The sequence below is a fragment of the Puntigrus tetrazona genome, chromosome 13, assembly GCF_018831695.1.
Source record: "Puntigrus tetrazona isolate hp1 chromosome 13, ASM1883169v1, whole genome shotgun sequence".
Classification (NCBI taxonomy): domain Eukaryota; kingdom Metazoa; phylum Chordata; class Actinopteri; order Cypriniformes; family Cyprinidae; genus Puntigrus; species Puntigrus tetrazona.
Window position 1 is genome coordinate 14,764,407 of NC_056711.1, and position 16,282 is coordinate 14,780,688.

Consider the following 16,282-nt stretch of genomic DNA (forward strand, 5'->3'; position numbering starts at 1 on the left):
TTTGTTAATAAATTTGTCATTTATAAATACACACACAAAATAATTTTTCTACAGTGTACACATAACATAGTATAACATAATATATACTATTTTATATTATATGTGTATACTGTATATATAATTTTACACAGTATAGACAGACATACAGAACTAATATCATATTTTTATATTATGTGTATATGCTGCACACAGAATTGTATATAATACACATGGACACAACAAATATACTATTTTAAATTATACATGTACTGTATACTCATAATATAATATAATATATAATGCAATATAGGGTGGAAAAATAAGATTTCTGGAAAGATCAACACTAAGCCCTAAAAATGAATTGCTGAGATTTTCAGGCACTGTTTCCCAAGAACAGGACCTCGAAAATGGTTTCCCATCACTTATTATTTTGAGATTCAATCTTGAATGTTGAATTCCGAAATCTAAATTAATTTTTAAGATTCTAACCTGATCAAGGCCTCCAACACCACACCATCTCCCGTAAGTATCGTGGCCTCTAATGAGACCTGTCCTGACAAGATGGAGGCCTGTTTTCTGTCACCATTGTGTTTAAGAGAATTAAAGAGAGGTCGTTTTAATAAACACTAGAAAATTTACACTGATGGATTCTCTTCCCCTTGGGCTGATAGATTATCTAGGAAACAGGGAGCATGAGTCACACAAGACATGTTTCTTGGGACTCAATAACAGTTCACATCTATAGATGCATGTGAGCTGTGGAGATAAGATCTTCACTAAAGTCTAAATGGTTCCTGGGGAATAATTACCAATATGGACCTTTGGCTCCTTCCCAAGAACAATGACATTTTTCAACATAATGTTTACTATATGTCAAGTTCTTTAAATCATACATGGTGTAGCACAACTGCTCTTGACTCAGGATGTATCGGTTATTATGGAACAGAGTGCTGGACTTTACTTACCGAGTAGACAGATACAAATGTAGTCATTGGCCAGATCAATGCAGGTGCCCCCATTAAGGCAAGGTCTGGACCAACACTCATTCATATTCTCTGAGCATGTTCGACCTGCATGATGGACATTAACACAGACAAATAGACACCTGTATCATATCATGTTATACTTATAATGACTTGAAATGGTCACATAAGTAACTATTTGCAACATGCTTTAATTCCACAATTTCCAAAGGAAAAACAATGTGTTAAATTGAACCATTGCTCTATTGAGATAAAATAAAATATATATATATATATATATATATATATATATATATATATATATATATATATATATATATATAAGATTTTAAATATTTAATTTGAATAACTTTAAACAATGGATCATAATTAGGGTTAATGGACAATCTTGAGGAATTTTGATTTTGACATTCTGAAAGTCAATGTCTTTAAAAAGCCCAGAGATGGTTTCCCACCTCAGTAGTACCGCCGATTAAACATTTAGCTTACCCTTAAATCCTGGAGTACACAGGCACTGATAACCTGCCACCAAATCAATGCAAGTGGCACCGTTGGCGCACGGTGCACTTTTGCATTCATCTGTCTCAAGCTCACAGAACGTTCCCTCATATCCCAGCATGCAGTGACAGGTGTAGTTGTGCTGTTGGTCCAGACAGACGGCGTGTTCTGAACACTGATGTCCAGAGCAGAAGTCAATGTCAAGTTCGCAGTGGACTCCAGTATATCCGTGACCGCAAAGGCAACTTGGAATGCATAAAACAGTATCTCTTAATGGAATCGTGAACAAAACAGCCGGACACGGTATGAAAATAAATGGCTGAGTCATGGGGGAGGACAATGTAATTTGCTTTGCTTTCTATCACAGGAACATGCTATTTGTTTTAGCAGCTATGGGTGGTTTAATTCTAGAATGAGACAGTAAACAGCAACTGAACCTGAACAGAATATCAATTTTAATTTTATACTAAGAGAGGCACCTTGTTTGAAATGGATAAATCCATCTCAATCACTCATTTTTATAAAAAAAAGAAAAAGAATGAACTATAATAGGACAACAACATGCTAATTTTAAGGATTGTTTCCTCATACACAGTGAGCTTGGGCTATCAAAATGCAAAAGGCACTATGGAAGAACAATAAAAACTGCCTGGACAACTTAAGTTTCATGAAATGAAATGAAAAAATGAGATTATTGCCTCCACTACAGATTAGAAAACAAATTTATGGTCTATGGCGGTATTTTGTTGCAATGACATTTGGTTTCAAGAAAAATCAATGTTTAATTCTATTGACATTCAACCAGCAGCATTGCCATATTTATTTGTGAGCAGCAGCACAGGTGAGGGTAATCATCGAATAATAACTACATTTTAGCTTTTTCATAACACAAAGTCTTCAGAAGACTTGAAATGGATTCACATGAACTACTTTTAGGATGTCTATTTGTGTCCTTTATAGAGCTTTATAAATCATAGTTACTACAAACTGTGTATGGAAAAAAAATTATATGCTTTTCATTTTGTTAAGCAGGGAAACAATGCATACAGGTTTGGGATGACAAGAGGCTAAATAATTACCAACGTGAATAAATAATTACAGAATTTTCATTTATTCAATTACTTTATAAATATTAACACAATGCAAATAATGCCACTTTAAATGCATTTAATCTAAATAAGCCTCGAGTAAAGAGATCTGGAAAAAGTTAAAATTAAATAAAAAAAAATGAATTCACCCAGACTCACCTGTACCCACCAACCTCATCCACGCAGGTGGCTCTGTTCTGACACCTGTGCTGGACACACTCATTTATGTTGACCAAGCAGGTCGGCCCAGTCCATCCAGGTGCACAAACACAACTGTAACTGGTGATGTTGTTAAGGACACAATGTCCTCCATTGGCACATGGCTGTCAAAATTAAATCAACCATTATTCCAGAACAATCCTTCATTTAAATGTGTGTGTAAAGGTAATTCTGGTCTTTTGTAAACAGATGTGCTTGGTCCTGGTGTTAAATAAAACATGCTGGTTAATGAAGGAAAGCTAATGCATTTTAATTGCCATTTACGTTAGTGGTGATTATCAACACAAGTAAAACAAATCCGAATGATCAAGCATGTTCAAAAGAGACATGCAATTTGCCATTGGTGATATAGTTCAGTGACAAAGCGTGCAAACAGCTTCACATCTTCAAAAGAATATAGCGTGCTAAGAGCATAAAATTTTTAAACCGCTCTTTTCAAGTGGAAAGTGGAAGAGGGCGGTATATGCATTTTGAATGAGTTGAAATGAACTGAAAAATACTGAAAAATTCTTATGCCTTGTCATTACTCTGAATAACTATTTATACTTCATCTGAATCCATTTTATTTGTCATCATTGGTCTAATGTTAATTAGTTTAGTTGACTGGAAGTACACTTTGTTGGCGTTATATGAACGATTTGCTTCAAATCAAATGGCTGTGTTGCATTCGATGGAACTAAAACTCAACTGATTAAGTCATATAAAGTTTGATTTAAGAGTTTTCTGATCAGCAGTCATGCTGTAGTGCAGAAAAAATAAAGTTTTTTGTTACTACAGTTGATATCATACTAAAGTCAAAGTTCACAAATTAAAGCATGTTTTTTTTAAAGGCTGATCAGAGACATTGATTTATCAGTGAATAATGGGTAAAGTTATAAATACATATATATACACATACATAAATACATTGTAAATCAATTTACTTATTACTTCTGTTAGTGTTATTTTAACTAGGGATACATAATATTATGTGGCCAATATCAGAATTGGCCAATAATGGCTTTAAATATAAACATCAGCAAAATTATGCCGATATGTCTTGCCAAAAACAGGAATGCATTAACTTCTATGTGTTCAGGGTGTGCTAGTGATTGGATCACGTTGGACTTGTGGCTCATTTTATAAGGCAACGTTTTTTGCCTCAATGGTGATTGGATTACAACTAACCAAAATTAAAAATCATTATATAACAGTATCAAAAGTCCAAAATTGTGCTTCTCTAATTGTGACTATAATGCATATATAAAACCAGATATGTGACCCTGAACCACAAAACCAGTCTTAAGTCGCCAGGGGTATATTTGTAGTAATAGCAAAAAATACATTGTATGGGGCAAAATTATTGATTTTTCTTTTTTGGCCAAAATGATTGATGATGAATTTCCTACGGTAAACATATTCAAATTTAATTTTTGATGAGTAATATGCATTGCTAAAAACTTTTCTCAGTTTTTCTCAGTAATTAGATTTTTGCACCCTCAGATTCCATATTTTCAAACAGTTGTATCTCGGCCAAATATTGTCGTAGCCTAACGAATAATACAAATGAAAACATATTTATCCGGCTTTCAGATGATGTATAATGTCAATTTAAAATCGCTAATTTACACTTAGAACACTTGAAAATATTCCAATGAAAATGATTTTTCCAATGAAACTAGTGGTGGCTAAACACTTCTGACTTACCTGTAGATAGTGAGGGCACCGAGTGTGACATATATGGAGCTGGTCACCTGGCAAGTCCACACAGAATGTTCCAGGGGGACAGGCGGCATTTGGAAGCACGCAGGCATTTACGTCAACCTCACAGTCAACCCCAGTGTATCCTGGAAAGGGAGGTAAGGAACACAACCCAATTTTAAGAATCACTTGCACTTACACTATCCCTGCTTCCTTGATTGGGAGCTAAAAGAACCATGTGCAAAACCAGAATTGAAAAGATTAAACAAGAGTGAAACGCCTTCTCTCTTGTTAATGCCTTTGAGAATGCACTGCATATGCTCCTCATGTCATTGTGCCTCAATCAATAAGGTCAATCAATGAACATGAAGCAAGCTGGAAATCAAATTTCTTTCTTTTTTTTCTTCTTTGTTTCTTGGAAAAAAGAAAAGTAGAAGAAAACGGCAATCAATTTTTGCAAGCTTATTCAAAAGCCCAAAAGCCAGTCAGCCCAAGTAAAAGAAACTAAATTGTAAAGGTCAGAAAGAGGCCAGACTAGTTTGTTCAAGGGCTTTTGGAGAGAAAAAAAAAATCTGGCTTGCTCGCATTTGGTTTACATAAAAAAGCCAATAATTTTCAAATTCATTCAGGTTTGGCTTACATTCTCTCAGGTTCATTCAGGAGGTCAGCTGGCTTTATTTAATAATTTTCTTTAATGTTTAAACATTCATTCAGAAAGGGTTTACAACATTTATAATTTCATAGCTTTCAAAAAATTTGTGCTGCTGTCAAATATTTTTAATTTCTTGGTATATTTACAAATTCAATTAAAAATAACCTTAAGAAACTTACGTTCTGTTCCACTCTGCTGCGTTTCATCCAGCAGTTTTTATATATTTAATTTTTTAATATTTTGCAATATTGTGTTTACAACAACGCCAACCTAAATAATAATTAAATTAAACAATACAAAGCAGAAATGCCTCATGTTACAATTAAAAATGGAAAAGCTTGATTTAAAATACAAAAAAAAAATCTGTCATAATTTCATCTCCCTGTTGTTCCTTTTTTTTTGTATGGAACAAAAAAAAGATATTTTGAGAAATGTATCATACAACTATTTGCTTACTAACACTCTTAAATATATTTGTCTGACCTACAGACTTACATTTCCCGAATTTGAGAAATAAAGACGTAATTTTTATTTCCATTCGACACAAAATTTACTGTATGTCTTCACATACTTTGAGTCAATAATTTTTGCTGAATAGCATCCACTAATTCCCAACAATCTTTTATGTCCACTATCTTACAATGGCCCAGTCTAGACTTTTCATTTTTTAAAGAGAGAACATCTTCAATCCTTTTATGAGGAAGTCATTCAGATGATTCTCCTCTTTTGTATCTCTTTCTCTGAGCGGCGAGCACGCGTGGGCAGGTTTAGGGAGGGGGCGTTTGGGACTCTGGGTCGTCTACTCATCGAGCGGAAGGGAGCAGCTGGCAGAGAAGCATGCTTGTAACCCCGCCAGTGAGTTGCCAATCTCTAGGGTGAGCCATCAGGTTGCATCAGTGAATGCAAATCATGCCTCAGAAAGAGTGAGCCGAACCAACAATTACGGGAGGGAACCATATCAATGCAGTGGCCTCAAAAGGGAAGAGCATTTCATAACACAATATTGACACAATTCTGCAGTACTAATGAGCTCTGGCAGTGTGAGAACGGGAGTGATTTGCTCAGCTGTCAGTCAGAGCCGCCGGTGCTGGCACGGTGGGGATTTGTGGCACAGTCAAAAAAAAAAAAAAAAAAAAAAAGAAGCTCATTCTCGGGAGTAAGAGAAACTCATACCTGAAGGACAGGCGCATTTGTAGTATCCAACAAAGTCAGTGCATGTTCCCTGGTGCTGACAGGGACTGGAATCGCACTCATTTGCTTCAGCCTCACAGTAGCGTCCTGCAGGAAGACAGGGGTGTGAATGGAGTGTTAGTTAAGCTTTTACGCTCCGTCTCCCCTGAAGATATTGACTTCACTTTAGACATATGGGATTTAGAAGCAAATTTGGAAACTCCTCCCCCCCCGTGGCTCGAGGTTTGATGCACGTCACAGACAAGAGAAGCCAAATCGTGTTTTACGTTTTGAAACTATTTACAACAGTTGAGATTGCCATTACCTGAACTGAACTGTGACTCGGTAAATGCAGACTGACTGTATATGCAAACCGATTCAATATATGAACCTTTCACTAGCAAAAGTAATACATTTTAAATACATTCATTTCATATTGAGTAAAGTTAAAATTTATTAGCATGGTAACTGACCAAAAAAGTTTCAATTTTATTTATGCCTTACATGCCATATTACTTGTGCACAATGCACTTTTCTTAATACTAACATGTGTTTTAATTCAATCTTTTGATGAGGATTGCATGATTTTATCAGAATTTAAATGTAAAATGTAAAAAGTGTACTTGAAGTATACTTGCAATAGTTCCACTTTAGCACAGTATATTTTTAATTGTACTTCAGCACAATTAAACTTCATTAAGTACAACATTTGTTGTAATTTAGCAGACTTTATATATAAGAGTTTAAAAGTACATAAACCTATAAATGTATTTGTAATATACTTAACATGTCAATTTTTATGCAAAGAATGAATCTATAGTTTGTCATTTGCCCATGGTCTCTCTGACCAAATAATGTCTTATTAAAATAAAAAGGTATAAAACACCTAAAGATTGTTGGCATAAAACATCCTATATTGTTGTTCCATAAAAATAAAATAAAATAAAAAAGTTTTATGCTTGCATAACATGCATAAATTCATTTCTTTTTCTCGTAAATTACTAATTAGTTTGACCTCAAGCAACTTTATAAATAGGACATATGGCACTGAAAAATCTAGATGATATATTTACAGCAGTTAGTATCCAGCAGCAAACCAAGAAGTGTTCTGAAGGTCATATTCCCAACTTACTGGCAGATCTCTATTAATGTTGTTCAGCCACACACCGTTACATAACAAGTAACATAACATGGAATCAAATCAATCAAATCTTTGTATCAAAAAAGCAAGGAAAAAAACCCACTTATCCAGTGCAAGATCTGCTTCACCAACGCTTTTCTCTGCTGTTGGAGAAGTCACATTATCTTCCCTCAACATGTCGCCTGACTTTTTCAGAGAAGATCATAATGAAAGCACTTGACATTTCACATTGGCCTTCTGGCAAAACCATGCTGAGAAATGGGACAGGGACGGTCGTTTTTAAGTCTCCGGGGTCATTAATCGATGGGGATATCGTTAGCATCATCGAGATGTCTAAATAAAACATTGAGGTTTGAGCTGTGACATGTTTTCTCCTTATAGTATTCTAATCCATTATACAGCTCACAGAGAGGCAGAAATTGTCAGGTGCCTCTTGTCGCTGACAATTGGGATGTGGAAAGATGGATTTCTTCATCTGCTAAGATGGGAAATAGAGCCATCAAGGAGACTGAGAGGTGATAACAAGGACACAGAAGCACTGGCGATTATCCCACTGAAAATACGAGATCTGCTGCGCAGTACTGAAAGAAATCTCTCAGGGACGGCATTTTTCAAATAATACGGCTTCATAACATGTTACGGTTTATAGGTGTCGTGAAATGTAGATGATCTATAATTCATGTAAAGTGCCTATAAAAGACTACGTCACATTTTCCCGTGCAAAACCATTGAACCGCAATGCCTTCCGTCGAGATCAACACGTCACGACTGATGAAATCCAGTAAATCATTTGTCTTGCTTGTTTATTTGTTTCTGGGTTGTTTAGGCAAATAGTTCATTCTGTGCTCGTGCACTGGTGGCCAAGCTAATGAAAGATCTTGCTTTCCCAGTTAGATTTACCGATTAAGTGTTCTCTAACCTCTATTTGCCCTTCGTTTAGCAGGCATGATGAAACAAATTATAGAATAATCCAGTTAGAAGGGCAATGTGCAAAGATGAGTTACGGTAAAGAGATGCCTCGGGGCAGCGGGACTCGTCTCGGTGGAACACACACTCTGAGTCACATTACAGCGGATGATATAGATGTTGGACATGAAACTGTGTCATTCAGGCTAGGGAAAAATTCAGAACTGGCTTCTTTTCAAATTCGTGAGTTGGAATTTGAATCGAACTTGCCCGTGCCCCACAGGATGCTGGATGACAAGAAGAGTAATTTCAAGGATGGGCCTAACACAAATTTTGTGGCAAAACAATTACGTCACTGACTAAATATGACTTTTTTCTATGACAGGTAGAGTATTTTCTCTATATGGCTATGAAAAGCTCAATACTCTAAAAAAAAAATAACAATAGCATCTAAATTGTTAACCAATTCTCCTATATGTTCTCAAAAAACGGTACTTTCAAATGATTAATTTTGATTAATAGCATCCCAAGTTAAAGTTTTTGTTTAAAGAATGTGTGTTCTCAAATATTTATAATATATAACATATTTAGAACTAAATAATAGCAAATTTAAATACACACTCAGTATATATATATATATATATATACACACACACACACACACACACACATTTATCGTAAATATATACATGCATGTGTGTTTATCTGCATATAAATAATGTACACAGTGGATACACATATATTATGTAAATAAATTTTGCTTTGGATGCAATTAATCGTGAATAATCGTTTGACAGCAGGTTATAAATAAGCGCCAGGGTCTATGTTAAAGAGTAAAGTGGAGGATTCTGTAAAAATCAACCTTAAATATTATTTCAAGAATTTTTCTTTCATACATAACCTAATTCTGTATCCAGATTGCTTCCTTGCTTCATTTTTTTGGGAATTCAGATGGACTTTAAATTCATTCCTGAAGTCCTCAAATCTAAGTGCCATGTAACTTCTTCAAAAAATGTCCACCAGAATAACACATTTAGTGGCTGGCAGATATATTTTACGTTCTATATTCCATATTCCCAAATCCATGGATATAGATGGTTGCAATCTTTGACAAGGTACGCAACGAAAACGTGACAATAAGTCTCCTCTGCAATCCTACTGTAAAAAAAAAAAAAAAAAAAAACAATCCGAATGTGGCTTTAAAAAGCATCTGCTGCCAAACTCTGTGCAAACTCAAACATAAATCAGGATAACATATTCCAGAGTTTGTTGATATAGTTTTCTTTTAACCTGTGTATCCAGGGAGACAGGTGCACATATAGTGCGGGGGTGCAGTTGGCTGACTCATACTGATGCAAGTAGCTCCGTTCAAGCATCTGTTTGGATAAGCTAAGCATGCGTTATCCAAGTACTGACAAAACTCCCCCGTCCATCCTGGTGCACAGAGACACTGTTGGGGAAAAAGATGTTTTAGTAATTAACATTAAATATTGGATATTAAATCATCATCAAAACACTAAACACATTTACAATTCTGCATTAAAAAAAATAACACACATGAACATATAGTCTTATAGTTTGGTTAAATGTGCTTACGAGCTTTTGACTAAAAGCTGTTGTTATGTACGTTTCTGGCTACGAATTAAGTTTTGCTAAATGTCCTTAAATCTAATTAGGTTCTTGGCAATACTAAGAATCATTACTCAGAAGGCAATTATTTAGCTTATTAGAGTTTAAGAATCATAAAGAGGGGAAAAGGAAGTTTAAGAAACAAATGTTGCTGATGACCAACAGATTCTTCACCAATTTGCTAATGAAGAAATGTGGCCTGTTTTCTGGACTATGTCAAAGTTTTAATTAAGGACGACAGTGATTAGAAATTAAACAACCAGATGTCTCCAAACCACACACTAATCGTATCAGCTCTTCTAATAACCAATGTTAATATACATAGCAGAAACTTCTTCAGAGAAAGAGTTCTTTAAAATTCCAATGCACAACAGTATCTGTGCAGTTTTGTCAAGTTGTTCTTTTTTTTTTTCCACCTCTCGCCAAGTTATTTTAAGTAAAGTCATATATATCAGCCATGAAGCCTTCAAGAACACATTTTGAGCTTCCCAGGATGTTATCAGCTTACTGTAACATAAAATAGAGAACTTTTACTTCATCTTTCAAAAGTTAATGCTGACATACTCAAAAACTATTTTCCCCTTCATTTTTGTAGAATGTAGATATTTTTTCAGGCCTCATTTTGTGCTTTTCACACTTGTAAAATAAACATTTAATAAAACTGTTCAATTAAACAATTACAATTTAAATTTAAAATAAAAATAACTCTCCTGCATGTTCCAAACCTGTATTTTATGACATTTTTCTTAATTATTTACATTTCATTTACAAATCTGAATCAATCATAGGTTGTTCATTACTTCAAATGCATTTTTTCCACTATATCAAAAAAGCATTTATATTTATACATGCAAACATTTTACATGACTGTGTCAGTTCTCCACGTATGAACAACCAATTTTGATAGTTTAACAAATTGCACTTGAAGTAAATCAATTCATGTGAAGAGCATATTCTAGAGCCCTTCATAATAAAAACAGATGCGACAGCATCAATCGACAGTGTATAACTGTGACGCATCACTCAAAGAGCAGATCTGTTGATGGGAGTGACAGAAAGATGATATTGAAATAGAAGAGGATGGCTGAAACCTTGAGACACAAGCATAAATCAAGAATTCTATAATGTGACTGTAAGACTGAGAACTCTTATAAATTAATAGATGTGCATTAGCTGTTGAGAAGGGGAGAGATTTTTTTTTTGGGATGATTATTTCATTTTCATTTTGAACATTTCCTGCATTTGCAAAGCATACATCTCAAGTTGTTTTCAAGTTTTCTGATTTGCCTTCTTTATAATGGGGCAATATAAAAAAAAAATGCATGGCATCTGAAATTAATTGTTAATGCATTTTATCATACAAATTAACCATTTAAAAAAAAAATTGGTTACTTACATTATATCCTCCGACTAAGCTGAGACACAATCCCTCATTCAGGCAGTTAATGCTGAGCAGCTTGCAGAAGTCAATTATTTCTTCACAATTCTTTCCGGAAAAACCTCGTCGGCATCTAAAAGAAGATAACATTAACCGTAGCCACATATAAAAATAGACAAGGGCAAATATCCCTGATGATATGATGAAATGCAGACACTTTTCGTCTGTTTTTAGATGCCACAGGTGTCTCATAATGACCATCATGCTTCTTGGTGACATTCGTGGAATATTAAAAGATCTTTTAAGCAAATGCATGACAGAAATGTCTGTTAAATGTTCAACCTCTGTCACACGTGCTTCATAAATAGTGAATATCCTCTTGTTTCTTTGGCCTTTGTCAGATCTTAGCCTTCCTTCTGCTGTGATAAGACTTCAGAGATCTTATTCTGTCACACATAGGCAAGATCACTCAATTATTAACACAGACTCCCAGGTGACCAAATGCTATTGCTTTTATCTCTCCTTCTCTTTACACACACGCACACACACACACTATCATCCTCTAGTCATGCTTTTTCTCAATTTTTAATTCATTTTCCCCCTTTCAATCCCTATCTTATCTTCCGTTTGTCATTTAGTCAGAGGGGCCATCAAATGTATTGATTCAAGTGATCTTTGCTAATAAAAGCTAGAAAGATGAGCAGGAGCAAGAGAAGACATAGCTGTGAACCCCCCAAGGACTGGAAGAACTCATAAAGCAGCAGAAAACTGTAGCGGATTCCCTCATTATCAGCAGGAAGTAATTCAAAAGCTGTCACAGGCTGAATATTGAACCTTACCACTGGAAATTTAATGAACATTTCACTGTCTACAGACTGCATTCCTATTTCTGGCTAATAAAACCATATACCAAGAAGAAACACACAATCACAGCATACGTGATATTCAGCGGTGCAAAGCAATTGATCAAGTAAAATTAATATTTTTGATTAACAAATTATGAAAAGATACTACACATGATTGGTCTTCAAAGACATGTCATCAAACCCAAAGGCACAAATTGGTTCAGAAGGAGAATATTTCTGACTTGTTAAACCCTGGACAGGGACTAACCAACCAAACAAGCCTCAGGAAGACCGGGTATTTTAGTCTTGTGCAGCAAGCAGAAACTGAGCCTATGTATAAAAAAGAAGTTCAGCAAATTGGTATTTAAATACTGTTAAGTGTCAGCATTTTTTTTTTATTTTGATAAGCATGGCATAGTACAGCATTAAGAGTACATGAAAAAAGGTGCTGTTATAAAAACCCTGATTTGGTAGCATTTATAGAACTGAAGGTGTCAGAATAAACATGAAATGCACTTTATCGTAGTCATAACTGAGTCTGGCCAATCGTGAAATAGCTGTGTCATCATCAGAGCCTGCACAGCCACTCTGGAGAAGCTGTACTGACAGAGCAAGCCAGCTGTACCCGAATTGCTCTCTCTGTACTTCAGTGGCTTATGTCACAGTAACATGGAAGTGGCACTATCTCAAGTCAGACAAAATTTTTGATCGACATGCACTAGTTCAAATCGGATGTTGATTGGCCTGTTCAAAATCGTTCGAACATGCAGAAGACAAATAGGTTTACAAGACTAATTAACAACACACTCCACGGATCAATGAAGAGAAACAAACCATTAATACAGATAAGAGCAAGATATCAAACTTAAAATTATAATCATAGACATGAAAACAGACCACTACAACTCTAACACTGGAATAACATGCACTAAAATAGGCCCCTATTTTTTTTTTTCTTCTCCAAATTCCATTTTGTCCAGTATTCGTTTTTTTCAGGTTTTATTTATTTAGTTATTTTTTCCATTCATAACACTTTGTTTTAATGTTTAAATTAAATGTTCTTTTTTTTAATCAAATCAACTGAAACAGCATTTTATTAAAAGTTTAAAAACAAAAATTACATTTTTAAGACATGTGATAGCAGTTTTTCTTGTAAGAAATTGTAAAATACTCAAGAAGTGACCCTCAGAGCAGTTCTAGAGATTTTTTTTTTTTTTTTACTACTACTCATATTGAGGGAGCAGAATATGAAAACTCTATTTTACACATTGCGCAAATAGGGCCCTAGAATCATTCACAATAATAAGAGGAACACTGTATTTAAAAGGTTACTGACCTTCATACAAAATTGCTTTAGACCAGAATCTTGAAATTGAAAGCATATCTAAAATATTCTTTAAGCTGTAATCAATTGGTGACTGTGACCAGAGAAATTACAATAAAAATGCCTTCATCTGAAATGCCAGTCCTGCTAATGTGACCAAGTCTTTGTGTATTCTTACCTGCAATGATATTGGCCATTCTGAACTACACAGATGCCACCGTTGAAACAGGGCCAAGCGCCGCACACCTCTGCCTGCTCCGAGCACTCCGGGTCTACACAAATGCATGTGAAATTCTGTATCAAAGAAAAGAACAGCCCAAGGTGGGTTATAGTACCAAGTGGAGAAACATGCTGAAATCTAATCACACACTAGAGCTTGAACACCCTTGATTTTGCATCACATAACACTTTTCAACTAAAATAGAGCTGGTGTGTGGCCAGAGCAGGGGTTTGTCCCAGGAGAACTGCAAACTCATATTTTCAGTAATGTGAAACCCAAACACAGTAACCGGCTATGTAACTCAGCTGTAAACAAACATAGCGGATCAGTCTTTATTCATAAGCCTTGATCCTTGTTTTGATAACATTATAACTCTTATTTACTTTTATACTTTTATACCACCACAAGTGATATTATGATATTATATATGCACATTAAAGTGACCCTACTATGGATTGTGACACGTTAAAATTTTCATTTTCTTATGTTTTTTTTTTTTTTTTTTACCTTACTTGCTTAACGACTACCAAGTAATTTTTTGACCCGCAATACGTTAATGTTTTATGCTGATATCTACATTAAATGGCTTAAGATTCGTTTTAAAACCGACTCGTTTCAATGATTCAGATTTCTTTCTTTCTTTAGAGACACAATAACCTTTTACAGGGTGCCCTTTTAGATTCAAAACTTTGCAGGTTTTTTCAGTCACTGCACACACTGCATAAAAGGTAATTTTGAAAATCCATAATTGGGGCACTTTAAATAATGCAATTTTATATAGAATAATTGACTGCATAGCGGTACCGTGAGACAAAAAAAAGAGAGCCTGTGAACTTGTTGAAGTACAAACAGACTTGATTAAAGCTGTAGTGATTTAGTTTGTGTTTTGAGTTGCTCCGCGAACACTGACATTACCGCTTCCTAGCTTGAGACCAACAGAACCACCCGTATTTTGGAGAAAATGTGCAAAACAGGATCAGATTGGACACAGGCTCTGGAAATAGCATAGACACCATGTTGTTAACCTTGGACATCTGCCTACCGGACAAACAAAATCAGTGACTTAAAACGCAATTTTGAGATGATCATGAAAAAAACAAGGAAATAACTAGCAGTGGAGCATCAAGGGCTGAAAAAGCAGTACAATAGACAAGTCATTAGCCACTTCTGCTCTCCGACTTGCACTAACCGATCCTGACATCAATAACATTTCTGACTCAGTCGTTCAAAGATGAGTAATAGAAGCAGAGAACAATCCCAGATGAAAGACGGAGACTCCCACTGATATAAGCATCGGCGCAGTTCTAGAGCGGCGTGAAGGATTATTTCATTTTCATACAGATGAGCTCTCTTAGGAGGATGTCTCAGACAGACCAAATCAATGTCAAACAAATCAATTTAATGTGTCTGAGTGTGTGTATGTGTGTTAGAGGGAGATTAAAGTCTATCTTTACCGTCCATGCTCTCAAACGGTTAAAGCATCTCGTGAGAATCTGCCACGGACAGGCCTATGTGCTGAATTTCACTACCGAGCAAATGAAGGTCACATAAGACAATTAGTCTGCCACTGGCCCACTTTCTTTTAAATTCATCTCTTCATTGCAGTAATGGCTCTTGAGCAGCAGACTGTAACTGTAACAATCCAGGGAAACATTTCTAAGTGAACATGGCAGAAACGTCCCGTAATATAAGATTTTTTGTTCTATACTGAACGTGCAACAGCTTGCTCAAGTCCAATCAAAAAATTGTTACATATGCCATACTCATTCTGCTATCAAAATAATTATTAATGGCTATTGTAACCTTCAACATGACACGGGCTGATTTGCTTCAGGAGTGTCACCGAAATTTGCATGTGGCATTTCAAATTAATCACATCCTCTCAGGCCAAAAAAAACATCATTATGAGCAATGTAAAAAAAAAAAAAAAAAAAAAAAGGAACAGGCCTCACAAGTTTGTCTGTGGCGCAAGTTTCGTCCAGTTGACATCTGTTAGACTTGCAGTAGCTGTCAGCCTCGGTGGTGGTCTCACAGTTGAGGCCTGTGAAACCCCCTGGGCATGTGCAAACATATCCATTAGCAGTCTCCTCACAGCGACCGTCATTCCAGCAAGGGTTTGAATCACAGAGGAGCCTCTTTCGCTCACAGTAAGTACCTGCAATGAAAGAATTTATTGAGAATGAATGATTGTAATTAAAAATGAATAAAAACGCATGCTTCTGTCAAAGCATTTCTGATTTCGACATGGGGCCTTATTCACTAACTGTGCATATGCATGCATTTGTGAATAAAATAACGCTGATGAAATCAAGATTCATCAGCAAGTCTTTTTGTCTTAAAACAAGTGGAATAAAATCAATGCGTTTATTTGCCAGTTCTTCCAGTTATTTAAATGTTTTACAACGATTCTATGCAGCACAATGTAATCAATCTGTTATTTATGATAACGCATGTGAAAATCCAACAGTTCCAGGGCAATTTATTACAAATGCAACATTGTTACTTTTTTGCATAGCAACAAGTCACTTTGTGAGAAGTGTAAAATAATCTTTATTATAACCATTAGCTTC

General features: G+C 35.3%; 1 protein-coding gene across 1 annotated transcript in view; it reads right to left on the reverse strand.

Annotated features, from left to right (window-relative positions):
• Positions 1–16,282, reverse strand: part of eys (eyes shut homolog) — a 156,511-nt gene that overhangs the window by 133,813 nt on the left and 6,416 nt on the right. The window contains exons 3-11 of the mRNA XM_043256030.1: positions 15,665–15,867; positions 13,671–13,786; positions 11,342–11,456; positions 9,607–9,766; positions 6,273–6,377; positions 4,454–4,593; positions 2,708–2,871; positions 1,452–1,705; positions 945–1,049 (exon numbers count right to left, since the gene is read on the reverse strand). Coding sequence (XP_043111965.1) covers positions 945–1,049; positions 1,452–1,705; positions 2,708–2,871; positions 4,454–4,593; positions 6,273–6,377; positions 9,607–9,766; positions 11,342–11,456; positions 13,671–13,786; positions 15,665–15,867 — 1,362 coding nt within the window. The remainder of the gene's footprint in view (positions 1–944; positions 1,050–1,451; positions 1,706–2,707; positions 2,872–4,453; positions 4,594–6,272; positions 6,378–9,606; positions 9,767–11,341; positions 11,457–13,670; positions 13,787–15,664; positions 15,868–16,282) is intronic.